This window comes from Acipenser ruthenus, chromosome 22 (assembly GCF_902713425.1).
Source record: "Acipenser ruthenus chromosome 22, fAciRut3.2 maternal haplotype, whole genome shotgun sequence".
In the NCBI taxonomy this organism is placed as follows: domain Eukaryota; kingdom Metazoa; phylum Chordata; class Actinopteri; order Acipenseriformes; family Acipenseridae; genus Acipenser; species Acipenser ruthenus.
The window spans coordinates 21,587,966-21,615,539 of record NC_081210.1 but is presented as its reverse complement, the minus strand read 5'-3'; the positions used below and the strand labels follow the sequence as shown (position 1 = coordinate 21,615,539).

Genomic DNA, 27,574 nt, shown 5'->3' with positions numbered 1-27,574 from the left:
ATTAACCACTTTCACAGAAAGAGGGGAAATATCCCACATAAATAAGACGATGAAACGTATCGTGTATCAAACATTCAAAAAATCATATCATATATACGTTTTGTTAAATAATTTTGAAAAAAAAAAAATCATGTTCCGCTTTCATCTCTAGTGGTGACGTCTGCGCTTGCTGTGTGGATTGCTTCTCTCTCTCCTCGAGCAGTAATGCTTGGTGACAACCTGTGTGCACTGCTCGCAGTTCACAGTGCAGCACCACTGGAATTTGCAGTTGCAGCTGCTGATGATTTCAGTTCTTCTCTCTTCCACTTTAAGTCCACATTCGTGGCACAGCCTCCTGCAGCTTCGTTTTTCCCACTGGGAAAGATTGTCGCCACTTTGTAGACACTCCCTGCCCTCGGTGCCTAAAAACCCAAGGCTGGCATTCTTTACGCAATAATCAGGAGAGTCCTCCAAGTAGATGAGCTCTGTCCGCGCTGTGGTGCTGAAAGCTTCAGCGATCGCCCCTCTGTTGTCGGCGCTGTTCCCTGCGCGCATTCTCCTCTTGTCCATTTCGAGTTTCTGAGCATGGTCATGCTTCAATTTCAGGTAGTTCCCGATTTCTCTGAACTCGGACAGCTGGAGCCAGCAGGTTTGAATGCTGCAGCTCTCGGACATCCCATGACACTTGCATATTCTCTTCATAGTCGCCTTTACAGCCTGCAACACAAAGTAAAGGAGTTAGGAATTATCCTTCAATAGTATAACCGCGTTTGAAACTGGTGAATTTAGTGAATAGATTTCAGTTTTGCAAAAAAAAACCCAAAACGATTCTTACCAGTCTGCCTGCCTCATTGTTGTGTAGGTTCACAGCGGCTCTCGAATCTTGCCCAGTCTCCAACGCATCTACATATTGCTTGGAAATTCGTTCTCCAAAGTCCACGTTATCGCTGCAGCCTCCCCAAATCCAGCCTCTACCGCCTAAACATACAGAAAGAACGTTTTATATATTGCTCTTTTTGTTTTAGTTAAATCAATTTTCTACATTGCCACTCAAAAAAACTATTGTTTTATCGTGATGTGTCCCAGTAAAAAAGTTGGAGTGACCTTGATATGCATAATGAAGTCATGGACCACTGATTTACTATGTTTTTAGAACAATCACTTGCTTCCTCACTAATGATTGGGCGACTAGCTCAAATAGACATTTGAGGACATTGAAATATTTACAGAAGCCAGGCGATTTTATATAATTTGAATCACAACTTACCGATTTTCCCATTTCTAGAATCGTCGCATCCACAGTTATCCAAATCCCCCAAACTGCAGTTTCTAGTTAAAGTGTACATCACACCAGCAGAACTGATGGCGTGGACGAAGGAGGTTTCTCTTGTAGCTGGAATTCAAAAGAAAATGCAATCAGATTCCAGCTATAAGGCGTATCGTAAAGCAACCAAACCGTGCAAGACACAGAATGTTACACGTGAAAACAGAACCCTTACCACTTCGTAGTCCATTGTGAGTGGACAGCTGGAGAGCACTTTCTGGACAGTTCCATCGATCCCAAGCAAACTGATGTTTACATTCCGCAATGCCACTCTGCGCGCCCACCTGCACACTGCTGGAGTAGGTCAGGAACGCCTGGAAGGACACACGAACGGAGCGACACGTTTAATATGAATGACTTACATGCATAACCTAATGCAGTGACCTACGTGAAATACTTTTACGCACAGTGTTCAAACATTTAGATTAAAATGTCACTGTTTCTTAAATGTCATCAATAAGAACATAAGATATACTCTGAGCGCCACTCTGCGCACCCACCTCCACACTACTGTTCATAAGTACGCTTGAAAGGACTCATGAAGGGAGCGACACATAAGATATCCGCATGATTACGCACAGTCCTTGTTATGCAGGAAGCTGGCAGTTTGTATGTCATGTACATCTTTTACATCGAAATAATCGTTAATATTTGCACAATATATAAACCCGTGTTTCTGGTAATGGGTAAGATGTAGTCAACATTGGCATATTTCTTGTCACAATACTGAAGTTACACCAAAAAGAGTCTAAGGATTTGTTTTAGTTGTATACTCGCTTCCTTTGTGGTGGGGTCTGTGTTGTAATGCTCGGGGTTTACATCGCACAATACTAAGCAGTCTTGTATTGATCAATAGCAATAACAAAAAAGAGAAGAAAAAAAACAAAACATTTTTACCTTTGGTCCAGTCATAAGGAAGTTGTTTACTGACCTGAATAAAATAAGAAGGAGAAACAGTGTTAAAAACAACATAATACACATTTTTCAAACATTTGGTACGGTTTGGGTTTCGTGTAAGAATCTTGTAAATGTGCCGCTCGAGCAGCGTTCTTACCAGGCTGATGCTGAGAAGACGTTGCTGTAAACACACAGGACCAGTGGAGTGAAAAGCTGGAAAAAAGCCATGGCAGCAAATCGTTCTGTTCTTCCTTATCCCTTAATCCCTGGGCAGATTAGTATACATACTAAGAGAGAGGAGAGAAATGTGACTGTAAGAAGGCTTTTCGGATATTTATATGATTCACATACTGAGTGACAGAAAACCTCTCCTTTTGTTGTAAAATGGCCAGAGCGAGATCATTGGTTGACGGGCGGCGAGTTTAGCAACGGGAACGCCTAATACACTTCAAAGCACAGCCGCCACTTAACAGTTCGAAGCGGGGTTATGTTTTACGTACAACAATTGACGCATTAATAACAATTGATAAATTTAATTACATTAAGTTAATTGGTCGGAGTATCACCGATCATGTAAAAAGTGGGTGAGGTATTTGTCATGCATTGTTATCTTTGCACAATTGAAAAAAAACTAACGCTGAATAAAATCTACACTTCATTGTGACAATTAGTTGTTTTTATGTCGCATGAATTGCTTTTTCTATGAGGGATTATCTAGGATTGTATGTATGTAATTTGGTTTAACCCTTTTTTATTTGGTTTACATTCTATGATAACAATTGTATGTTCCCTAGAATATTGTTGCAATCTAGAATATTCACGTAAATAAATACATTCTCATTATATATATATATATATATATATATATATATATATATATATATATATATATATATATATAATAAATGTCAACACACGTTTAGTAAGGATGATTCTTGATGTCGAAAAACAAAACCAAAAATAGAAGGTATAGAGTGACATCATTTTATAGAAAAAGATTGGAAAATCTTATATTTAGCTTTTAAAATAAGGGTGGTTTGTTTTAAAATGAAAATCATTAAATAAATAAATACAACTTCATTTTGCAACTACAACCTTGGAATATGCAACCTAAAAACATGGTTTTCAATAAGAGTCCAATAAATGTTCACTTTGTCACCGCTTCACCCTTTTAAAATACACAAACGCAGTGCTTCACCAGCCCACTTCGATTCCCACATACCTATCTTTTGTTGAACTCCACAAAACTGAAGAGTCTTATCTGAGTCTTATCTTGTGGCTTGGGAGGAGATATTTTCTTATTTACAAATATTTATTCTGCAGCCAGAGCGCTTTATAAAGTTAAAAACAAAACACGAGCGCCCATATGTGCAATACACTCCCGCTACAACCAATTATAAAAGTGCATTAAAAAAGTATGTTTTCATTAAAAGAATCAATTGTTTCAAACTGCCTAATGTCAACCGGAATAGAGTTCCACAAACGAGGAGCACAACAGCAAAAAGCTCTGGCTCCAGCTGATTTTTAGACGATTCTTTGGAACAACTGAGTTCTGCATTTTTTGAGCTCAAATAACGAGTAGGAATATAAAGAGTTAGTATTTCATGGAGATAGGAAGGCCCTTATAAGGCATTAAGGTAACTTTAAAATCAATTCGTTAATTCACTGGTAACCAATGTAAAGACCTGAGCACTGGAGTGTTGAGAAAGACGAGAGTGAGCTGCGATGTGGACAAACTGAAGCAAAGTTTAAAGCCAATTAACACAATCTCGGTTTTATATGGGTTTATTTGCAACCAGTTTATAGCCCTCCATGATGGGATCTCAGTTAGATACTTTGTAAGAGTATGTATTGCCCTATCTGCATGCGCTGGATTGATGCATACATGTGTTTATCATCAAAATAACGGCTGGATTCATTGGAATATTAAAAGGTACTGTGCAGAATTTGTCAGATTGATATAGGCTGAATGGTTATATTGACACAAGTATTCTCTTTGTAGGCCTACCTGTATATACACTGCAGTTAACAATATGTGTAGAAGCAATTGGGAAACTGTTCACTGACCAAAGCGTCATCGCGCAAAAGAATGGTTCAAGCGTTGTGTTCACCCGCAGCAAACGCTCTTGAACGTCAGTTGAGCGTGGGGTATTTGTGGAGCTGTGCTGTACAGTGTTGCCTGCGACAAGAGAACGAGCGCGTGCCTTGCAGTTGAAGAGGAGTGTTTACGGAAATCACCTGCAATGGGCCCTATTCCCTGAGCTCTAACTCAAGGGTTATTTAAAGAATATTATTATTATTATTATTATTATTATTAATAATTTATTTTATAACGAATAAGATATTCATTGGACTGTTTAAAACGGTTGTTGGCATCTTTCAAACTTCATTTATTAATAAAAAAAGATAAACATTCTTTAATAATTAAGAATTAGTCGTCCCCCTCGTCCCCCCTCCTTACTTAATAATAGTAAAACCAAAATAATAACAATAGCAAAACAAAACCAAAAAACTTTTGGAAATATTTAATATGAAGCTCAGGTTACAAAAAACATCACCCTAGTATACACCGATCTTTCAGTTCGCTCTTTTAAAATCAGACTGTCTTAATGAACTGTTAAAATCGAGATGCTCTCGACAGAATCCCCCCCCCCCCCCCCCCCCCCAAAAAAAAAAAAAAAATAACAGGTCGGCACCGTGGGTCTATGTGAATTCGTGAGGATACTTTAACATGAAGAAAACTGTGGCTGTGCAAATACTAAAATCCAGAACAACAAAAAGTCCAACAACTACGTGAAATTTACAATTGCAAAACTAAAAGTGCGTTGAAATAATTTGATTGGAAAACACCTACAAATCAGTGTCAAACATCTATTTACATTATTCTTTACCGCTTTCACAGAAAGAGGCAAACGTGACCCACATAAGTACGGTAACGGATAGGACATCACAAACCATCGGTCGACAGCATGAATTATAAATAACCCTTTACAATAATATTAAGTACGTTTTATATGTATAGTATTAAAAATGTTCGTGACTCGTTTCTCATCTTCTGTGGTTACGGTTTCTGCGTTTAGTGTTGTTAAGCTGGGCACTACTTCTCTCTTTCCTGGAGCAAAAGTGTTTGGTGACAACCTGCTTGCACTGCTCACATTTCACAGTGCAGCACCAATGGAATTTGCAGTTGCAGCTGCTGATGATTTCAGTTCTTCTCTCTTCCACTTTATGTCCACATTCATGGCACAGCCTCCTGCAGCTTCGTCTTTCCCACTGGGACAAGTTCCTGGCACTTTGTAGACACTCCCTACCCTCCGTGCCGTAGAGCCCGAGGCTGACATTCTTCATGCAATAATCCGGGGATTCCTCAAAATAGATGAGCTCTGTCCGCGCTATGGTGCTGAAAGCTTCAGCGATCGCCGCTCTGTTGTCGGCGCTGTTCCCTGCGCGCATTCTCCTCTTGTCCATATCCAGTTTCTGGGCCTGGTCGTGCTTTAATTTGAGGTAGTTCCCGATTTCTCTGAACTCGGACAGCTGGAGCCAGCAGGTTTGAATGCTGCAGCTCCCAGACACTCCGTGACACTTGCAGGATCTCTTCATTGTCGCTTTTACAGCCTGAAACCGACAAGGAAATTAATACGATGAAGTTACGATTTTCCTTTCTTCTTCTCAAACTAGTCTCAGGATTCTTGTTGTTAAATGTTACATTGTAAACATATTGTTAAAATACATATCTGTTATCCAGTGTGAATCTGGAGAGATTAAAGATTTTGGTGGGAAACAGTTTTGTACAGTGAAGTTTTGAGAGGTATCTGCAGAGCCCCATTAGACTGTCTTAGCCATGGTAATAATACTGTTAAAGTTAGAACAACCGTATTCTTCAGGGTTTATGTTTTGGAAAACGATTCTTACCATTCTGCCTGCCTCGTTGTTATGTAGGTTCACAGCGGCTCTCGAATCTTGCCCAGTCTCCAAATCATCCACGTATTGTTTGGAAATTCGTTCTCCAAACTCTACGTTATCGCTGCAGCCTCCCCAAATCCAGCCTTTACCGCCTAAACATACACAGAAAGCAAAAAACACATTTAGAATGTTTAATTCTATCCCCAAACATAATTGTCCTTTAACCACTACCCCTGCAAAAGACCTAGGCCCATCAGTCTGTATTTATTACGCCAGTTTAGAGCCGTTTGTACAGTATAAATAGAGCACAGAATATCGATTTATACACTGCATTAGTATGCATTCACTACAGTGTTAATGGTTTATAAATACAGCCATTTAGCAACGTGTATTAACTTTGATGAAACAATTTCAAATTGATTTTTATGATGGCTTCTGTATCTATTTAATTCTGGCTAGTTTTATAACTTTTTTTTACCGTTATAAAAATGTGGCTTTTGTGCTTGCTTTAAAATAAATGTTTAAATAAATCTGCAACATATTTACAGCTTACACCAATTTGGCGATTGAATATACATTTTTACAACAATATACAATTTACCGATTTTTCCATTTCTTGAATCATCACACCCACAGTTTTCGAAATCCCCCATACTGCAGTTTCTAGTTAAAGTGTACATCACACCAGCGGAACTGATGGCGTGGACGAAGGAGGTTTCTCTTGTAGCTGGAATTCAAAAGAAAATGCATTTAGACCACAGAATTGAAAATAGCTAATCTTACGTACATGAACTTGAATGAGCAACATATTAAATTTGTTATGTATCTTAACACATCCATAATATATACCATGGGTTACACAATTAAAAAAAGATACATCTATGTACTGCTCAAACATGTAAAATGTATGCAGATGACAAAAACAGAACCCTTACCGCTTCTTAGCCCGTTGTGAGTGGACAGCTGGAGAGCACTTTCCGGACAGTTCCACCGATCCCAAGCAAACTGGTGTTTACATTCCGCAATGCCACTGTGCGCGCCCACCTGCACACTACTGGAGTAGGTCAGGAACGCCTGGAAGGACACACGAACGGAGCGACACGTTAAATACATACGCACCGCCCTTATAGCTAATATAAATTAATGTCGTGATATACTTTTTCAGGCAATATTGACGTGCAGGTGTTAAGGATTTCGATAAACAAATGTAATTCATCAAAGTGATATAAAAAAGGTGTTTACCTTTGGTCCCGTCATGAGGAAGTTGTTTACGGACCTGAAAAGAAAACATAAAGAAAATATTGTTATTATTAATGTCTATAATTTTTAGATAGATAGATAGATAGATAGATAGATAGATAGATAGACAGATAGATAGAGATAGATAAGAGAGAGAGAGAGAGAGAGAAGTGTGCATTGAATGATTAAAGCCGCCCTACCATGCTGTTACTGAGAAGACGTTGTAGTGGAGGTAGAGGACCACCGAAGTGAAAAGTTGGATGGTAACCATGGTTGCAAAGCCTTCTGTTCTTTCCTAATCCCTTTATCCTTGGACAGATCAGTACCAAAATACTGAAAGAGAAGAGCAGTGTGTGACTGTGAGAATCCTCTCAGATATTTATACCATCCACATTTGGGGTGACGGAAAACTTTTCGTTTTGCTGTGAAATGACCGATGCAAGACAATTGGGCAATAGGTAGTGAGAACCGCAAAGGAAACACCTAATGCTGCACTTCAAAGCGCAGTCCCGCCACTAAACATTGAGAGGTCGTTTATGTTGTACGTACAACAATTGACACATTAAGAACAATCGATACGTTTAATGGTATTCAACCTAACTGGCTGGTACGCATGGAATGCACTGAGCGGCTAACATGCGATTCGATTGGAATACTCACGGACGGATGTTAACATTATTACAGTAAACACAGGGAAACGAAGTCTGCAAAAGGGTTTAGAAATGGTTGTGCAGCGGTTTAGATCCTTAAAAGCAGATAGCCTAAACACATAATTGAAAAATAATATTGTGCTGGGTCAGTTATTCAAGATTCCATATTCATCGTTATTTGTGCAATATCTAGATAGATAGATAGATAGATAGATCTACACACACACACAATCATAGGCTAACCATATCGTTTACTGGTTTGATAACTTTCAAAAACGTATCAATTATTATTTTTGTAAATATGACTGCCATAGTAATACATGATTAGTGTCCCATTATTAGTGTAGCTCATATCAACAGTTCTTGGGCACTTACAGTGTTGCAAAGAAGGGTGTCCATATTCGTGCATTTAGTTAGGTTTTCTCGTATTTTTGACACTGTATGTGACAAATAGCCGAATGTAAAGGGGGTTTAAGAGGAGCGACTTTTAAAAGCCAGGCGGTGTTAAAACTGCCACACATATAGCCTAATAGAGGCTTTTCTTCGTGACGTTTTGGGACCACGTTTCTTTTCTTTGTGATGGATTGCTGCAAGCTGATGTTAAACGGATGTTGCTCTCATTGTAAATACAGATTGTAACCTGTTGTGATTTGAACAACGTGAGCTCGAGGTCGTGTTTTGAATTATGATTGGGCACTGACGAACGTCTCATTTTAGTAATATGAACAATACAGGGCTTTTATGTATTGAAATACTAAATTGATACCGTGCTAATAAATGGGTGAAGTGGCTTGAGTCTTGTACGTGGAAAAGCAATTTGAAATATAATCACCTTTACTTTTAAGAACCAATAGACTATTGTATGATTTTCTGTGGTAAGATGTAATTCAAAAGTGATATGTCGCTATGTAAAAGTAAATTTGGTTTAAAATCTAAAATAGTACGAATGCACACATAATATCTATCTATACTTACGATATACACTTGCAACAGCATAGCCCTTAGTTTCTTAGAAAGATAAGACTGCTGCCAATCTCCTAAAGAGAAAGCCCTGGGTTTCGTCTGGCAAAGGTGAAAAGTAGGACACTTGTAATCGGGGGATTAAAGGTGTAGAAGGGCGAGATGTTAATGAATGTAAAGCCCTCTTAATTAAACTAGATCAGCATGAAAGTTAGCGATTTCATGCAGTTTCTGAATCATTAGGGCCAGAGTATACAGATCAGAACATCAAGGAACAGAAACGAAAACATTGCATGAACCTGTGAACGGCACAGCAACATACAAACAAGTAATAAACGCATTTGTTATTTTATATATATATATATATATATATATATATATATATATATATATATATATATATATAACGTGGCGAAGTGCACAGGCGGGCAGATGCCGAATTAGCTTTGGATTTTATGAAATTTGGGCATCCGCCCCGGTCATCTGCCCACAGCCACCTGGGCTGATAGCGAAGAAAGACTTTAGCGCACCCTGTTGTAACAAATGAAAGGCTAATGGAAAGTAACACAGCAGTGTTCATCCTCTGGGTATCTACTGCAGTTCTCAATAATAGTTTGCCAGTCGAATAACTTTATTTAATCATTAGACAGACTGAATCATTTATATTTATGATAAATTAGTTTTGGCACTGCGTTCTTCCTGAGTTTCAGGTAACTATATTTAACTGGGTGGCTTTTACACGTTTAAACTTAACTGTGATTATTAGTCTCTTGCTGATATTGAATGATCTCTCATTCAAACAACGCAACTCTGCTCAGAAATCTGTATTACATTACTACAATAAGAATAAAATAAAACATTGTTTACCCAAACTAATTCAGCATCTGCCCCCTGCAGCTGGGCACTTTGCCAACTGCCCGGGTATTACTGCAACGGTCCATAACACACATTATATGATTTATATATCTCATTATATATCTATAAGATTGTGAATCTGTGAATAAGAAGACAGTTAGAGACCAGAGCTGCGAGAGCTGAGCTTGGCTAGTAGAGAGAGGATTAGGATAAGAGTCTATCTAGAGGCAAAACGCAAGAGCTGCGAAATTACAGGTGTGGCTGGGGGTCCCCTCTGGCTTCCCGTGAGAGCCTCTGCCGTATTGGCAAATTGGCGGCATGGCCAGAACCCGAGGCAGAGGGAGCCCTGTGCATGTGCTTTGCAGTACAGAAGGAAGTGGAGGAGTAGGGAGGAGGAGGAAAAGACAAACTCAAGACGAAACATGGGTGTTGTGAATTAGCCAAAGAGAGTTCCTGCTTGACATATCCAGAGGTTAAAAACAATGTGACAGTGGAAAGGTTATTTTCTACTGTAATGGAACTACATACAGTAGAATCATTGATTACAGCTTGCAAAGACTGGCAGGAAAGGTTTCATTTTTCATGTACAACACCCACGATCAAAATTAATCTGAAGAATCACAGAATACAGCTGTGTACTGAGTTTGAAGGCTCTTAGGTCCTTATCCATATGAATCCAAAATGGCAGCCATTTTAGATCACAGGTCAAAGTGAAGGGGGCCTCTAGATTTTGCCAGAGTTTCTGTAACACTGAAAATATGAAGCTAAAACAGTATATGAGATATTAGTTGTAGTAGGTACGCCGACAGGAGCGGGTTTCCAAACTCATACCAGCTTCCTTAATGACAGAGGCACCATGAATTAGCAGCCACAAACATGTGTAGAGTGTAATACTGCAACTGAAATTACATACGGCCCTCATAAAACACAACTGACGTTACGAGGGACCTATACAGTTGGTAAACAATCACATTTAGTATGAATTGAAAGGCTGTAGTTTCAAGGTATTGGAAACTGTAGATTTGAGAAGATGGCCTCAAAAGTGGTCCAAAGTAATTAATTGGTTGTTTCTGGATCAAACAATACACTATACTTAGAATACTTCCAATAATAATAATAATAATAATAATAATAATAATAATTGAAATCAACAACCACAGAATCTTGACAAAATGATTGTTAGGGAATATTTATTGCTTGTGGCATCAGGGGCATTATTCATATTGACATAGTGTAACTTAAAATGGAGTTTACATATGAAGAAACTGAAGGACATTAACATATTTACCCTGTAACATTCACAGTGGAAAACAATACGATTAATCGATCACCAAAAGGTCAGATTATCAATGTTCTCCCACAGATTCCCATCACTAATTCCTGTGTATTTGGTCCAGCAATCACATCTAGAAGTACCCATGCTTTTCTCTCAGTTTCAGCCTAACATTAAAATGTACCATTATGAGAGCATCACAAGAACAACTTTTGCAATGTTTCTCAAACGCCCCAATCTGTCCAAGTCTGGTTTGGATGAGAGGTGTGCCTGCAGGTTAATAGCACACTCCAACAGCAGCAGGAGAGTTCACACAAGAGGAATGTCTCCAAAACACCCCTGTGAGCGACACTTAAAAAACACCTCCAAACAGTTTGAGAAATATAGTCAAGATTAAATTTAAAGACACAGAATCTGTTGTTATCTGGGAAATTATGAAGATTGTCTCATTATTAATTAGCCCATTGTATGATATGCCACAGATATAGTGGCGCATAAATTAAAAAAAAATAATAATAATAAAAAATAATAATAATAATAATAATAATAATAATAATACTGTCCCTGTCTAAATCCTTCTCCAGTAGTTTAAGCACAGCACAGAATCCAGGACCAGAGGACACGGCTGGAAATTAACTAGAGACAGACATAGACAGAGGATAGGTGACACTTCTACACAGAGAGAGATGTGAGATTATAGAATGTGTTACCTAGTCAACTTGTTGATGCTGAATCATTGGGATCCTTGAAGCCCTGATTTAACACAGTTTGAGATTAACCAGCTACCAGGAACTGGACAAGCATCATTGGTCCGAATGCCTCCTCTCGTCATCAATTCTCTTGTGTGTGTATGAGAACTACCTTGCCAAAATGATCAGGTGCTATCAATATAATGAAGCCATCCTACATCTGTGCAAACTGGGTAATGGAAACGTGTTTCTCTCCATGGAGGCCTGGGTCTCACATAGAGATTCAGCCGTATTGCTGGTTAGATAAACCTGTAATGTCTTATGTCAGACCAGGCTGAGCAGGAACTGGATTGATCAGCCGTTGAGATCAATTGACAGCAAAGTAGGCTCAGCACAGCTCTGATGATTTCCAGCACGGTTTTGTATTACACTTGTCACCCCTGTTTATGATGGTGGTGACCAGTAACTGGGTCCTTTTGGGTACAATGTATTTTGCCTGCCTTGGGTGATGCTACATTTCTTTGATTTTTCTTCCAGTGATGACTTCCCATATGTTGACTTGCTCTAGAACAAGTGGTCCCCTTGGTCATCTGGTGGCCCTGGCCTGCTTCTGTGGGGGCACATTGTCAAGATGTTGGGATGCTATTAGTGCACATCCAGTATGTGTATGAAGGGTGTGTGAACTCTTAGCCAGAAAACCATGAAGTGATGAATCCTGGTGATATGGTTGCCAAGAGGTGTTCTAGAGCAAGGAAGTAAGCAGCCCTACTCCATGTTAATTAGCAAATATTGAGCACAATTTAAATAACGTACTGGGCACCCATCATGTATTTGCTCTTATTAGGACTGAAGTCATTGTATTTTGTATCTTGCTCTTAATTGTACTGTATTTCTTGATATTTATTTTTTGTATACAGCTGTAAGTCGCCCTGGGTAAGGGCGTCTGCTAAGAAATAAATAATAATAATAATACTCATGGCCCATCAACCAGTAACACTGGAAATATCAAGCATTACACTACAGGCACTGTATGTTAGCAGATATAAAAGACCAGGGAAAAATGATTATAATGCCATGTGATCTTCCTGTCTGCATTGCCACTGAGATCAAAGTTTACCACAGTAAAAACATAGTGTAATAAAGCATAGTGTAAGCATGGTAAAGCATAGCTAACACACTATCCTTGCACTATTACACTCCTATTATGTCATTGTATATATAAATGGTTTCAATCCTAACTTAAAATATTGTTTTGCATTGTAATCTTGTATTGCCCTGTAACACTTGTAAAAGGCATTTGCCAAATAAAATAAATGAATACTTAATATAAATAGCCCTGAGGAGGTACTACAGTAAAGCATATTCAAAAATATGGCAGACCATGGTAAACTATGGAAAATAGTATAACCATGTTACAGCAGTATTACATGGAACAGCAGCAAAACCACAGTGACAATGGAACATATCCACATAGCTACAGATAGCCAATCAGCAGAAAGCTAAGCCACCATTCTAGAGTTTCCATTCAGGTGATATGACACCTACCGCGGCACAATACCATATACCAGGTGTTGTCGGTTTACTTATTGATCTGTGTGAATGGAAAATTGATCAGGTGTTTTGTATAGAATTGCAAGGCAATACCTGAAGGTGGGGGTGTACTCTTTTTTTAATTTATTTTACAGCACCAGGATCATTTATACGTAGTATAAAGTGACTCCATCAATCCCCAAAACTAGATTAATCCATCACTTTTACAGATGCATTTTGATAATAGGTATACGTTAACCTTCAAATTACGAAAATGGATCCCAAGTGCGCCTGACTTGAAGAACAATCTCACTCAAATGCATGCTGGATCAAATGTGGCAAAGCACAATTTCTAACTCATTGATATCGTGCCAGATGTAGGCCTATACCGTTTTTCTGATAACATTGGATTATAATGCATTTTACGGTAATTCTTCTAGCTAGTTCTGACCTACGCACACTTGTAAACGATTGATGTTTTTGTCTGTGTTTAGGCTTGTCGTCCTTAGGATACCGAACTTCAAGAGAAATCAACCCCTCGTTCGCCCTTAACAATAAACTAAGAAATACAAACTGTGAAAAAAACGAATAAAGGGGATTCCAGGAGATGAGAATCCCTGTTAACCAGTTATCGGAATCTTAAACTTTCACTGGGACTGCGACCCCAACGCGTCAAGTGTCTAATTGAGAACAATCAATAGCCCATAATCTCTCGCAATACCTGAGTGGCTTCTCTAGGGAAAGAGGTATTGGTCCACATAAAAAATTACTTACACGGCTTTGTGTTTACGGATTTTTATGAATTAATTATCGCAATTAACCTGTCTGCAAGACCGATGATCTTATACTAAATTGATTTGAAATGGCCTAATGCGACTTTAATTGGAACTGCTTGGTTTCAATTTCAAAAATGACACATTTACCCCAGTGCTGTACCTATATGTGGAATTATTGCAACATACAGTAATGTATTGCAATTGCAAACTCAAGCTTGGTGATAAACTAGAAAGCTGTGTTTTAAAAATAAAGATTGTGTATGCGCTCCCCTTTAAATCTGTGTTTCAAAGACGAAGTGGTGTCCGTTTGGTAGCGTTCGTGTATTTCATGTTGTAACAACTGAAGTACCTACAAAAGGATTATCTTAAAAGACGAATTGCCTAAATTGATTGATTTCTTTAAAATAAATTGATAATGGAAACGTTCCAATAACTTTACGATTATCATACCCGAGTCAAAGAGATCTAAACGGTGTTTCAGTTCGACCCTTTTTTGCTGCAATTCAAACAATACACTCACCACCTTACAAAGGACTGTCTGTGTAGACAGACCGCCTTTAATGAAACAGGTAAAGAGAACGGCAGGGCTGGTTAGGTTATTAAACCACACAGTCTCATTATATGGGCTACTGCGATTATTATAGCTGCCGAATATTTCTGTTTACAGACTAACAACTTACCATTAAAAACGTTTTGTCATTAACATCACATCCAAGATTCTTTCTGCTAAGCTTAACAAACACACTCTAAACCAAGTAAGCAATTAAATATGACATTACCTGAAGACCGTGGCGCTCCATTAGGACGTGTAAGGATGCACATTCCGCCGAGTTGAACTGCAGTCGGATATATCCAAACCATGCTTGCCGCTCTGCACTCGTAAAAACAGTTCTGTGCATTTTGAGAAAACTCTTTCTAAAACACAGGTGGGAATTTTACTATTGAACATGCTGCTGCGTTTATCTACTTACAATGGAGGTTCAGCAAAACTTATTATCTGTGTTAATATGTTAACCAAGTAGTTAAGCAATTAAGGTACGAGAATAATAATAATTTGAAATATATAAGGATAAACGTTAACCGTGTTATATGGATAGACACGATAATGTTGTTTTCGCAGTTCATCTGAAATATGGCATTCTTTAAAAAGCTATATAGGCCTACACACACACACACACACACACACCGCGATAACGGTAAGATTTTGTACTGCAGCAAACTTCTTAATTGTTATGTATGTTTAAAATACATTGACTATTAAATCAAATGCGGGTTTGCAATCCAGCATGTTAAAGATAATGTATGTATTTTAAACATGCATAACATGGAGTAGTGGTAAGGGCTCTGGACTCTTGACCGGAGGGTCGTGGTTTCAGTCACAGGTGGGGGACACTGCTGTTGTACCCTTGAGCAAGGTACTTTACCTAGATTGTTCCAGAAAAAAAAACAAAAAAAAAAACACAAAAAACTGTATAAATGGGTACTTGTATGTAAAAATAATGTGATATCTTGTAACAATTGTAGGTCGCCCTGGATAAGGGCGTCTGATAAGAAATAAATAATAACAATTAAGGAGTTTTTTTTTGCCGTATAAAACCCTGCAGTTAATCGTGGAAGCATTTATGTTGTAAAAGCTTGTTTTATATAATAATAATAATAATAATAATAATAATAATATTTGGCTAAAGGCCCGCATCTTCCTAGGTTTTCCTCTCCTTCCTCTAGGGTTACACAATTCCCAATTGTATTCAAACGTTGTAGATAAAACGATAACTGTAAGAATGGAAGAGATAATGTAAGGGAAATTAGAAATGGTTTGCAAATTCTCTGCTAGACGTTTGTTCGGTGCAGCCAGGAACAGTGACGCCAGCTACGCCACACTTCGTTAGAGGCGGGAACGGCGGAAACATGAAAGAGAGCATTTGCTAAATTTCTCGCTCCCGATTAGCAAGTGTTACATTCAGAACCCAACGTCAAATCCTGCCTTCACAATGCAGGGAGAAAAAAAAAAACTGATGATAAGACTACAATGCGCGAGTCTGCTTCCTCAGCTAATGAAATACTTCCAAATGTGTAATAATATTATTATTAGTGGTATAGAGGGCTGGCTACATTACGTGTATTGGTTTATTGCTTGGGCTATCAGTGTATTCAAACCTGCACGCTAATTGTTACAATTGTTTTACATTTACACAAATGTAAGGGTGACAAAACGTATTTAATACATTAGCATATCAATTTGACTTGCTGTGGTTACCATCATTACCATTCGCTGCTAACATATTGGTATTTCATTGGTAATTATAATTTGTAGTGCTGGTATGGCATGCATTTAGTATTGCACATTACAGAGAGCCCTTCCAAAGACTGAACACCAATATACAGTTCTCAATTAGTACACTGAAGACGGTGTAACGCCAAAAATGGCCCCCCACGCTGGTCTCTTTGACTTCGTTTCCTGTACAGTAGTTTTGCATTAGAGTAATGTCGGGGCCAAAAGATGGCTTATTCACATGAAAATACTTTAAAATTGCTGCAGAGTTAGAAAAGTTGCCAAGCTGCCTGTATGAACTGGGCATCAGGAATGCTGAAGCAGGTCATACCAATGCAAAAATCTAGACCAAGTGAGGGACAATCTGAAGGAAAAAAAAAAAAAAAACCGTGTGGTCATTTCGGACTTTGAAATCATCCTGTTTGTAACAAACGCAGTTATGCAGATATAACTTCGAATCGACGGAGCTGTGTAGTTAGATCTGTAAAGCGTTGTCTCTGAAAATGGCATATACTACAACTGAAGAGTAGCCTCTGAGGGAGACTCTCTGGAGGCATGGGTCTGCATCAGGCTCATAACAACGGGAATTAGGCTGGCGTTCTCTACTAAATTACAGAGCGTGTATGTGGCTCATTTGAGCTATTCAGTACTTACAGCAGATACATGTATTCAAGTGGAAATCTAACAATCCTTGTGAACGCTGCAGTGAAACTACGAAAATGGTTCACAAATGTGACTGAAGCGCCCTCTAGTGATTCATTACTGACTTACATGGTTGATAATTCTTACTGTATGCCACACAATACCAGAGCAGTACCGTCTGGCCTTTATCATTAAAATAAGTGACTAGCGAGTACTGTACTTCAAAACATGTAGCGTTCTGGTGACACGAGTCAACCTGGAAAAAGAAAACGACAATAAAACAATAAGAGGCTTATTTGTTATTGGCACTTTGTGACATGGTATTGTAGCTACTGGTTTTATGAAGATTATTAAAAAGATGTTTAAAATCTTTAGAATTAAGCAGTTTTTTAGGTATTTTGTGGGGATGACTGCATCAGGTCAGTGCAGGATACACCTGATGGGGCTGAGGTTAGTGCCTGGATCTGTGGTAAGTCATGTATTTCGTTTGAACTGATTGGTAGATCTGTCTGATTTATTTTTTCTTGTTTTTCTTAGATATTTCATGTCAGTTTGTCTTGATCTTTACAGTTGATTTGCCCATATGGCAAATGCATTGCAATGCACTGAAATACATGATTACTTTCACACACTTTGTGATATGTGTTAGAATATATGAGCTAACTTCTTCAGTGTAGTTGCAAAGCTCAAATAATATTTATATTATTGCACAATATTTATATTCATCTTCTTATTAACAAAAGTACTGTTTCTGGAGAACTCATGCATATTTGACATGCTTATTAAAGATTAGCAGTAAACTATGTCAGAAATTCCACCTTGTTCAGGCTTGCTCAGCCCCAAAGGCTTAATATGCTGGTGACTTTATTAAATATGCAAATATTCTCAAGTTCAGAAACACTGTTCAAGTCTATTAAGCTAGTAATCATGCCCCTCCTCTACATACTCAGTACTGCATTGACTCTGTCCAGCAGCCACCTGCTCATAGTTCTGCATTAGCCTGTAACCCAGACTGATTTCTTAGTAACCATCCAGGGCATTCTTTCTCTTTGGGGTATGTGGCTGCAGCCTGTGTTTCAGTCTGTCTCGTTGGATGTCACACTAAGGTTTTACATACATCTAGAGAAGCACTTACTCAATTTGCATGTGAGGATCAGAATCTGGTTTACATGACTCTTTTTGTAGTATATTATTTTGTAAAAGCTGTATTGTGCTGCACAGGTTTGCCATTCACAAAGTTTCCTTTGTTTAGGTCCTCTATTCTGCTCAAATAACTATGCGGCAATAGTGTCTGGTTAAGAAATGACAAATTATTGATGGAATGTGTGAGTTGCTGTGTTTGATTTACAACATTTTTGTTGTTGGCGATTTTTGGATTTTAAAAGTAGTTAGCTAGTGTTTTGCTAATTTGTATATCAAGCGTTATTTGAAAGTTGTCACTGTTTCTCACACTTTCCTACTGAACCCTTACAGGGCAGGGCAGCAGTGTGGAGTAGTGGTTAGGGCTCTGGACTCTTGACCGGAGGGTTGTGGGTTCAATCCCCAGTGGGGAACACTGCTGCTGTACCCTTGAGCAAGGTACTTTACCTAAATTGCTCCAGTAAAAACCCAACTGTATAAATGGGTAATTGTGTGTAAAAAATAATGTAATTGTATGTAAACATAATGTGATATCTTGTAACAATTGTAAGTCGCCCTGGATAAGGGTGTCTGCTAAGAAACAAATAATAATAATAATAATTACAGCTCAATGGACCAGTGAGTGCTACTGGACCTCTTATGTCAAAGTCTTTGAAATTAGCTTTAAAATGATAACATTATTTGTCTAGCTTATCAAAACATCTACCCAGGCACCGTTTTCCCAATCGCGTGTGGTCACTCCTTCACCAGTCAAGCTTTAGGTTTGTAGGCTGGGTAACTACTGCTCTGGCAAACTGGGATGATTTGCAACTGAAACAGAACAGCATATTTAGAGGTTAACTAAAAATTGCATAGCACAACTGGGTCCAACAGACACTGGAGTATTTCAAATGACATTATTCACATCGAGTGAGAGAGTTTCAGTTTCAGCTTCGGGTGACTCCAGGGGACATCTTTCCTTATTCAATACATTATGTCATTAAATACATGTAGAACCATCTCTTTGCTCACTGTGGTTAGATTTCACAGGGCTGTACTTTCAAAGGTGCTTGCAGTATTTTTCAGTTTTGTTATGTGTCCTAGTTACTCTCAGGGTGGGGTTCATTATCCAGACTGCTTACCTTACACCCTCCTAATTGCTTTGTGCATTCTGTCTATCTAAGTATATAATTATCTATCTAAGTATACTATTTTATCCATTGTACTGTAATTCTTGATATGTATTTTTTGTATGCAACTGTAAGTCACCCTGGGTAAGGGCGCCTGCTAAGAAATAAAATAAAATAAATAAATAAATCACTCAGGGAAAATCCAGCTGATTTGCCAGAAAAAAACTAAACAAAACAAAAAAAACTCTTCTAAAGATCCAAGTGTATCCAGATCACGTTCTGTCCTGTAACAATGCTGGTTTTCTGTTCTCCCAATGTGCCACTCATTTCAATCAATGTTGCAGGAGGGAGAAGAAAAAATACCTTTTTCCCGGTGAATGTTTGTGAGTAAAAAGTTGAAAAAAAGTAATTGCCTAGTTGATTTACCAATGATTTGTGATTAAGAAAAAACAATCCAAACAATCGTGACGACACGGGGTACAGCAAAGATGATGTGTGTCTTGTGAACACTGCAGGGGTCCTGTAATTCTTTAATTGCAGTTGATAACCACAGTATTTCTATTCTGATATTTTGCCATACAGTAGAAACTCAAAGTTATGAACCCCTCTCTAACAAAGTGACCGGTTAGCCAAACACACAACTTGAAACCAGACACGGGGCTGCTGTAAGACTATTTAATATCCTCCATTCACTATGTGTTTGCAACTTTGGGGTTCAACTGTAAATAAACTTTTCACGTTAGCTATTTGGCAAAACAAGACAGTCCAGGTGGATCATGCGTATTCACACATTTGGGGCTGGTACATTAAACATTTGTCATAAATCAGTTCTTTATTCAAACCTGACGAGATCCGGGTACTTGGGGTATAGCTGCCTTCATGCTCTTTTGCACCTCAGCCAGAACAAAAGCATAAGTGCTTGATTGTCCGATATTGCAGGCGGCCCTGCAGCTGTCAGTGTGAAATGAAATGGCCATCTGTTTGTGGATTTGGAACCGGAAAAGAACTGACCAACTGTCTCTGTTGCACCAGGAGATCTTGAACTGACACCCGAACAAAGAGCTCTTTTTTCAGACAACAATGTGGAACTGATGCTGCAGATTATTCAAAGCCCTATAGTGAGTGGGGTGGGGTTGTTCTTTCCAAGCGCTTCAGAGATCTATTACTGGCACAACAGGTATTGGTTCTACTTTGTGTCTTTTAATTGACAGAAATAGAAGTTTTGCTGGTTTTGTATTGGTTGGCAAGCAACAATTGGCAAGCAACAATGCATTGGCATGTAAAAAGGGCAGTGGATAATATACAAATATGTTTGTCAAGGTAAATACGTATTTCAAGGAAAAAGGTTATAGAAAAGTACATGGGGTGTGCAGGGTCGTAATAATAATAAACTGTGCACTAAAGTACTTGACACAAAAACATATTTTGTTTAAAATTAATTTAATTTTTTAAAGCATTACCGGAAACCATAGGAAAACCAAGGTGTGTTACATTCCTCTGAAACAAACGATCCAGAATATCGCGTGACAGTCTCGTTGTCGTAGTCTACCCATTCAGTTTGGATTGCTGCCTCTCCTGGAGGAGAGAGCCTTTCTTTCTCAAAAGTAAAGAAATCAATTAACGGTCAAAACGAAGAGCCATCTTCCAAATGGAAATAAACGTCTCTCCTGCTTCTTCATCAGGAGGCGCTTTCTCCTTTCTTTTCCTGCTCAATCGCTGTCAGAAAGAGAAAAGAAAATGTTACTCATGCTTCCCAAATAAATGGCAACACAGTGGTAAAATAATGAATCGGTAATAATAACTATAAGAAGAAGAATGTAGGCCATTGTTTTGGTACTGAAAGTGTTTTGTTGTACTGGTGGTAAAGCTGGTGTTTGGTATTGACAGTGTTTTGTACTGGTGCTAGAGCTGGTGTTTGGTATTGACAGTGTTTTGTTGTACTGGTGGTGGAGCTGGTGTTTGGTACTGACAGTGTTTTGTACTGGTGCTGGAGCTGGTGTTTGGTACTGACAGTGTTTTGTTGTGCTGGTGGTGGAGCTGGTGTTTGGTACTGACAGTGTTTTGTTGTGCTGGTGGTGGAGCTGGTGTTTGGTACTGACAGTGTTTTGTGCTGGTGCTAGAGCTGGTGTTTGATATTGACAGTGTTTTGTACTGGTGGTGGAGCTGGTGTTTGGTATTGACAGTGTTTTGTTGTGCTGGTGGTGGAGCTGGTGTTTGGTATTGACAGTGTTTTGTTGTACTGGTGGTGGAGCTGGTGTTTGGTATTGACAGTGTTTTGTTGTGCTGGTGGTGGAGCTGGTGTTTGGTACTGACAGTGTTTTGTGCTGGTGCTAGAGCTGGTGTTTGATATTGACAGTGTTTTGTACTGGTGGTGGAGCTGGTGTTTGGTATTGACAGTGTTTTGTTGTGCTGGTGGTGGAGCTGGTGTTTGGTATTGACAGTGTTTTGTTGTACTGGTGGTGGAGCTGGTGTTTGGTATTGACAGTGTTTTGTTGTGCTGGTGGTGGAGCTGGTGTTTGGTATTGACAGTGTTTTGTTGTACTGGTGGTGGAGCTGGTGTGTGGTATTGACAGTGTTTTGTTGTGCTGGTGGTGGAGCTGGTGTTTGGTACTGACAGTGTTTTGTGCTGGTGCTAGAGCTGGTGTTTGATATTGACAGTGTTTTGTACTGGTGGTGGAGCTGGTGTTTGGTATTGACAGTGTTTTGTTGTGCTGGTGGTGGAGCTGGTGTTTGCTATTGACAGTGTTTTGTTGTGCTGGTGGTGGAGCTGGTGTTTGGTATTGACAGTGTTTTGTTGTGCTGGTGGTGGAGCTGGTGTTTGGTATTGACAGTGTTTTGTTGTACTGGTGGTGGAGCTGGTGTGTGGTATTGACAGTGTTTTGTTGTACTGGTGGTGGAGCTGGTGTGGTACTGACAGTGTTTTGTTGTACTGGTGGTGGAGCTGGTGTTTGGTATTGACAGTGTTTTGTTGTACTGGTGGTGGAGCTGGTGTGTGGTATTGACAGTGTTTTGTTGTACTGGTGGTGGAGCTGGTGTTTGGTATTGACAGTGTTTTGTACTGGTGCTACAGCTGGTGTTTGGTATTGACAGTGTTTTGTTGTACTGGTGGTAGAGCTGGTTTTTGGTACTGATCGTGTTTTGTTGTGCTTGTGTACTGCTGGTAGAATTGGTTTTCAAAAATTGAGGTTAGCAGTCTTATCAGCCTTATTAAACATAAGAACTTAAGAACATAAGAAAGTTTACAAACAAGAGGAGGCCATTCGGCCCATCTTGCTCGTTTGGTTGTTAATAGCTTATTGATCCCAGAATCTCATCAAGCAGCTTCTTGAAGGATCCCAGGGTGTCAGCTTCAACAACATTACTAGGGAACTGGTTCCAGACCCTCACAATTCTCTGTGTAAAAAACAAGTGCCTCCTATTTTCTGTTATGAATGCCCCTTTATCTAATCTCCATTTGAGACCCCTGGTCCTTGTTTCTTTTTTCAGATCAAAAAAGTCCCCTGGGTCAACATTGTCAATACCTTTTTGAATTTCGAATGCTTGAATCAGATCTCCGGGTAGTCTTCTTTGTTCAAGACTGAATAGATTCAATTATTTTAGCCTGTCTGCATACGACATGCCTTTTAAACCCGGGATAATTCTGGTCGCTCTTCTTTGCACTCTTTCTAGAGCATGGGCACAGGTCTCGCGTCACCACTGTGTTTAATAAGACTGTGAAACACTGCTGTTTATACAAACATTATCATTCACCATGTATTATATAAGGAATAATGTACACCCAACTGTGCATAATAGGCTGTAATTCTGTTGAGGATTTCTGGTGACATATAAATCCAGAGAGTGCTAGCTTTAATACAATCCAAATTATAGTAGATAATTATAGTAAGATCTTTAATCCTTTCTATGGATCAACAAAAGTTGCTGAAGTAACATATGCTCAGTTACAATATTAATTCAACTATCATTTATTTTTAAATAAATAATTGTTATTGAGTCCATGTATTCATGGTCTACATGCTACTGTTAAATTTAAACACATTCCATTAAATTGAAATTAGTATTATGATTGTAATAAAAAGTGATATTGTGCAACAATGAATGTGCCTTTGTTTTTAATGAAGAAGGTTGTTGCTGGTGAGGCTAGCAGTATCACAAGGTTTTCCAGGTTTGAAGTTTATGGCTTCCTGTAAAAATGATTTCTTGGTACATTTTAAACCTCATCCAGCTAGATCTGGTATTGTGGTTTCTATATCCCAGCCTTAAAAGCTGTTAGAGAGTGTCAGATGTAAGAAATAATCTTCTTGAAATGACGCATCACTGCAGTAAGTATTAGTGTGACTGATGCTTCCTAAAGGACAGAGTCTGTGTGACACAGGGCTAGCATGTGTACAGTGTCTCTGTGACACAGGGCTAGCATGTGCACAGTGTCTGTGTGACACAGGGCTAGCATGTGTACAGTGTCTCTGTGACACAGGGCTAGCATGTGCACAGTGTCTGTGTGACACAGGGCTAGCATGTGCACAGTGTCTGTGTGACACAGGGCTAGCATGTGCACAGTGTCTGTGTGACACAGGGCTAGCATGTGCACAGCGTCTGTGTGACACAGGGCTAGCATGTGTACAGTGTCTGTGTGACACAGGACGAGCATGTGTACAGTGTCTGTGTGACACAGGGCTAGCATGTGCACAGTGTCTGTGACACAGGGCTAGCATGTGCACAGTGTCTGTGTGACACAGGGCTAGCATGTGTACAGTGTGTGTGTGACACAGGACTAGCATGTGTACAGTGTGTGTGTGACACAGGGCTAGCATGTGCACAGTGTCTCTGTGACACAGGGCTAGCATGTGTACCCACAGCTCTACTTACTCTCCTTCGTAGGCAGGGGGTTCTTTTCTTTCGTCTCTGTCTTTTTCAGTTTGGCCTTGTCAAAGCCTTCAATTTCTGCCAGATCGGGTTTGTCAGACATTTTGGCTTTGAATGAAAACAACAAGAGCACACTGGTTAAACATCAACACCCACCATCTTAAAGAGCAGGCTGACAATTATACCAGGATCATTTACAGTAAATACATGCTTCTCCGAAAAGCCCCTCAGTAACCTGACCTGGTGTGTGCAGATCTCTTCTGCCATGTTGTCATAGAGAATTCATTAACCAGCCCTCCATCTCTGTTACAGGGCAGTACTGTATGTTGGTCAAATGGTTGTATTAAATCTTTTTTGTAGGTGGTTTCCTGATTGGGAAAGTCATATAAACCTTTCTACAATTGCAATGCTACTCAATTATTTAAACACTCCCTGGTCCCAATTCAGGTTATGATACAACAGCTTTCACTTAGAAAGGAGTCTCAGACAGGGTTTATCAAACAGGGCGTTGCAGAGAACTGCTGCTCTAGGGTTATACTCTTATAAAACATTTCTATTGGTTACAAAACTGCACTTTTAACATTGCAGAAAAGCAACAGACTGCTAAATGAAATAGGGAATCGCAAGACAAGCTATTCTCTTTTGATGTATTTCTAATACTTGCACATTTCTATCTTTTATTAAGTATGACCTTGTGTGCCAATGCAACAGTTGTCATGATGCTGACACCATCATCTGTGCTGCTGCGCCCATCGATCAGGCCACACAACACTGAAGCGATGGATTAGTCTGCAGCTTTTTGTGCACACCTTCCTGCCTATCCACATGATATCCCTTCCTGCCTATCCACATGGTATCCCTTCCTGCCTGTCCACATGGTATCCCTTCCTGCCTGTCCACATGGGATCCCTTCCTGCCTATCCACATGGTATCCCTTCCTGCCTGTCCACATGGTATCCCTTCCTGCCTGTCCACATGGGATCCCTTCCTGCCTATCCACATGGGATCCCTTCCTGCCTATCCACATGGTATCCCTTCCTGCCTATCCACATGGTATCCCTTCCTGCTATCCACATGGTATCCCTTCCCCAGGATTAGCTATGGGTACACACATGTTCTCCCTAGAAAAGAACATCACTATCAGCCTAAAAGTCTTTTTAAATGACATGTTTAACCTCTTGTGGTAGCTTTATTATCCTGATTACAATTTTATAGAAACAGCTACCGTTGCTGATGGTCCTCGTACGTGCTTATAAAGTAAACCATTCTTAAATATGGAAAATGGGTTTATTGGGGTCTATTTTAATGATCTCAGCTGTTGCAGATATAAGTAATGCAGCTCTTTAACTCTGCATTCATCTAGCTGGGCTTCTCCCACTTATAACAATACTACAATAAAAATACAATAATAAATCAGGTTTATAAAATGCAGGGTTGACAGTATTAAGGTCTGACATGGTTTAGACCCACTGTATCTTTCAAAACATGGAAATAATATAACAGACCCTTGTGATTTTCATCACCAGTAATGAATTGCACTTGGAGGCACTGCTGTCCTTTATCATAAATAACAGTCCCTTCGCTGGGAGGAAGGGAGTTGCCCAAATAACAGAAGCAGAGCCTTTGTTTTCTCTGTCTAAACAAGGGGAATCCCTTTCTTATGACCTTGATTCCTTTTCCAGGCATTGTTTAAAAATCGAGAATCCAAAGCATCCACTGATTTTTATTTATTTATTTATTTATTTATTATTTAAAAAAATTAATTAAAATGTTTGATTTTGATTTGTATATTTTTTTTGCCTTCTGAAAGGATGTCATGAAAAAAAAAACATTTCACAATACCATCTGCAGATTTCTCATCATACTATTTAACAAAAGAAATACTATTTTCCTATGTGCATTTTGTTTGTTATAAAAGCATGAAAATAAAGCATCCACATTTAAAAACTAGAACACAAAGCAGTGAAACACTCTTACCGTTTTGGTTGTTAATTCTCAAAGGGAGAGAGTCGGTGTGTGGTGCTTCTTGGGCGTGGGTTTAAGAGCTGCACATTGCTCTCCCCACCTCCCTTGGTATTAATATTCATGTCGTGGAGAGGAGTGGCTTTCAGGAAATCTGCTCAGCCTGTGCTGCTGCATTCCTGGAGTAATCGGGAGGAGCAACTGCACTGGTGATCACACACAGAGACATCCAGCGAGCTGCAATGCTGGGACACCATCTCAGTGTGGATGATCTCCCTTTCTGAAATCCTTAGTGATTTCAATGCATGCTCTTTTTAATGCACAGAAAGGTGGATAGACTCTAATTATTTTAATATGCAAAGGCAGTTCCAAATCCATTACTGTGTACCAGATGTAATCAGAGCTGGTATTGGGGATAAGCGACACAGGCGGCTGTCTAGGGTGCCAAATAATGGGAGTGGGAAAAAAATAATGTGTGTGAATAATACTGTCCTGGGATAGTGATATACAGTCTAATCAATCAACAAACCCACTCGTTAGTCATTTTGTGTTACTACAGTTTGGATTCGGGTTACCATTGCCTTTTTCAATGTTGAAGACAGATGGCTGGTGGGCAGGGTTGTGCCCTTGTTTGTAAGGCTGGAACACACATATGCTGCGTGGCACCGCTGGGCATTTTTGTGGCGCGGTTCAATGCCACATAGTCTCCAACTGGGCACACATGAGACTATGTACTTGAATCTAATGTACAGCTATGGCTAAAGGTTTTGCATCACCTAGAATTTTAACATTGAAACAGAATTAAACAAAAAAACAAAGAAAAATATGAACATAATTTAGATCTTTTAATTATTTATTCAAATAAACTACAAAATGAGATTGCAAAAGTCTAGCCAAAGCCAAAGTAGTAGTCGTAGTAGTACAGTATTTCATGTACATTAGATTTCTAATTTCACATTTTTCAATTTGTCAGTTTTTCGTTAATTACAGTAGATGCCGCTTATTAACAACCTCTCGGTTCCCAGCAAAAAACTGTCATTAACCGAAAGCTGCCAATAAGCGTATTTTCAAGTGCATTTATATGCTTAAATAGTACTACACAACAATTTACTACAATTGTCCTTACAATAAGAAACTGTCTAATGTTGTCTGATTTTTACAATTTACCACCTCCCACTGTAAAACCATCTCAATTTTGCATTCAGCCTTGTAGCCAGTTTTAAAGCCATGATTCTGTCTCAGTCCGCCAGAAATACGCACTTGCGAAGTCAGTGTGTTATAAAAGCTGCATGAAGTATGTGCATAAATCATGCAAGTGCACTCTTTAGCACTAGCAACTAGTAATAAAGCTGTCAATAAGCAGCTTGCAGTTGCTAATATCAAAATTCCATTAACATTAAAGTCTATGGGACAGGATTGGATCCTGGGTAAATGTTGTTAATAACAGAAAGTTGTCACTATCAGGGTTGCTAATAACCAGCATCTACTGTATATGGAAAACTACAAAGCGG

The 27,574-nt window shown here is 39.1% G+C and overlaps 3 protein-coding genes across 3 annotated transcripts; all 3 read right to left on the bottom strand.

Moving 5' to 3' along the window:
* Positions 1-138: 138 nt before the first annotated feature.
* On the bottom strand, positions 139-2,479 carry LOC117412800 (protein Wnt-8a-like). Its single transcript, XM_034021376.3, has 6 exons — positions 2,358-2,479; positions 2,201-2,234; positions 1,479-1,617; positions 1,247-1,372; positions 815-957; positions 139-696 (listed from the first exon to the last, which is right to left on the bottom strand). Exons 1-6 carry the CDS (start codon positions 2,426-2,428, stop codon positions 148-150), a joined length of 1,062 nt encoding a protein of 353 aa, XP_033877267.2. The 5' UTR covers positions 2,429-2,479; the 3' UTR covers positions 139-147.
* A 2,389-nt stretch (positions 2,480-4,868) lies between these two features.
* On the bottom strand, positions 4,869-15,148 carry LOC117973633 (protein Wnt-8-like). The gene is made up of 7 exons (XM_034926576.2): positions 14,855-15,148; positions 7,543-7,675; positions 7,346-7,379; positions 7,039-7,177; positions 6,705-6,830; positions 6,113-6,255; positions 4,869-5,815 (listed from the first exon to the last, which is right to left on the bottom strand). The coding sequence occupies exons 2-7, from the start codon at positions 7,611-7,613 to the stop codon at positions 5,249-5,251; spliced, it is 1,080 nt and encodes a 359-aa protein (XP_034782467.1). The 5' UTR covers positions 7,614-7,675; positions 14,855-15,148; the 3' UTR covers positions 4,869-5,248.
* Positions 15,149-20,661: 5,513 nt separating this feature from the next.
* Positions 20,662-26,230, bottom strand: LOC117431400 (thymosin beta-12-like). Its single transcript, XM_034052270.3, has 3 exons — positions 26,079-26,230; positions 24,105-24,209; positions 20,662-20,954 (listed from the first exon to the last, which is right to left on the bottom strand). The coding sequence occupies exons 2-3, from the start codon at positions 24,202-24,204 to the stop codon at positions 20,917-20,919; spliced, it is 138 nt and encodes a 45-aa protein (XP_033908161.1). The 5' UTR covers positions 24,205-24,209; positions 26,079-26,230; the 3' UTR covers positions 20,662-20,916.
* Between the last annotated feature and the right edge of the window lie 1,344 nt (positions 26,231-27,574).

Bases quoted from the DNA above. Each gene is read 5' to 3' on its own strand.
- LOC117973633 (XM_034926576.2), bottom strand. From the start codon at position 7,613: ATGGTTACCATCCAACTTTTCACTTCGGTGGTCCTCTACCTCCACTAC. The intron at 7,178-7,345 runs GTAAACACCTTT...GTGTCCTTCCAG, and splicing joins TCCTCATGACGGGACCAAAG to GCGTTCCTGACCTACTCCAG. The intron at 6,831-7,038 runs GTAAGGGTTCTG...TTTGAATTCCAG, and splicing joins TCACAACGGGCTAAGAAGCG to CTACAAGAGAAACCTCCTTC.
- LOC117431400 (XM_034052270.3), bottom strand. From the start codon at position 24,204: ATGTCTGACAAACCCGATCTGGCAGAAATTGAAGGCTTTGACAAGGCC. The intron at 20,955-24,104 runs GTAAGTAGAGCT...TCTTTCTGACAG, and splicing joins CCCCCTGCCTACGAAGGAGA to CGATTGAGCAGGAAAAGAAA.
- LOC117412800 (XM_034021376.3), bottom strand. From the start codon at position 2,428: ATGGCTTTTTTCCAGCTTTTCACTCCACTGGTCCTGTGTGTTTACAGC. The intron at 1,618-2,200 runs GTAAAAATGTTT...GTGTCCTTCCAG, and splicing joins TCCTTATGACTGGACCAAAG to GCGTTCCTGACCTACTCCAG. The intron at 697-814 runs GTAAGAATCGTT...TTTGTGTTGCAG, and splicing joins ACAATGAGGCAGGCAGACTG to GCTGTAAAGGCGACTATGAA.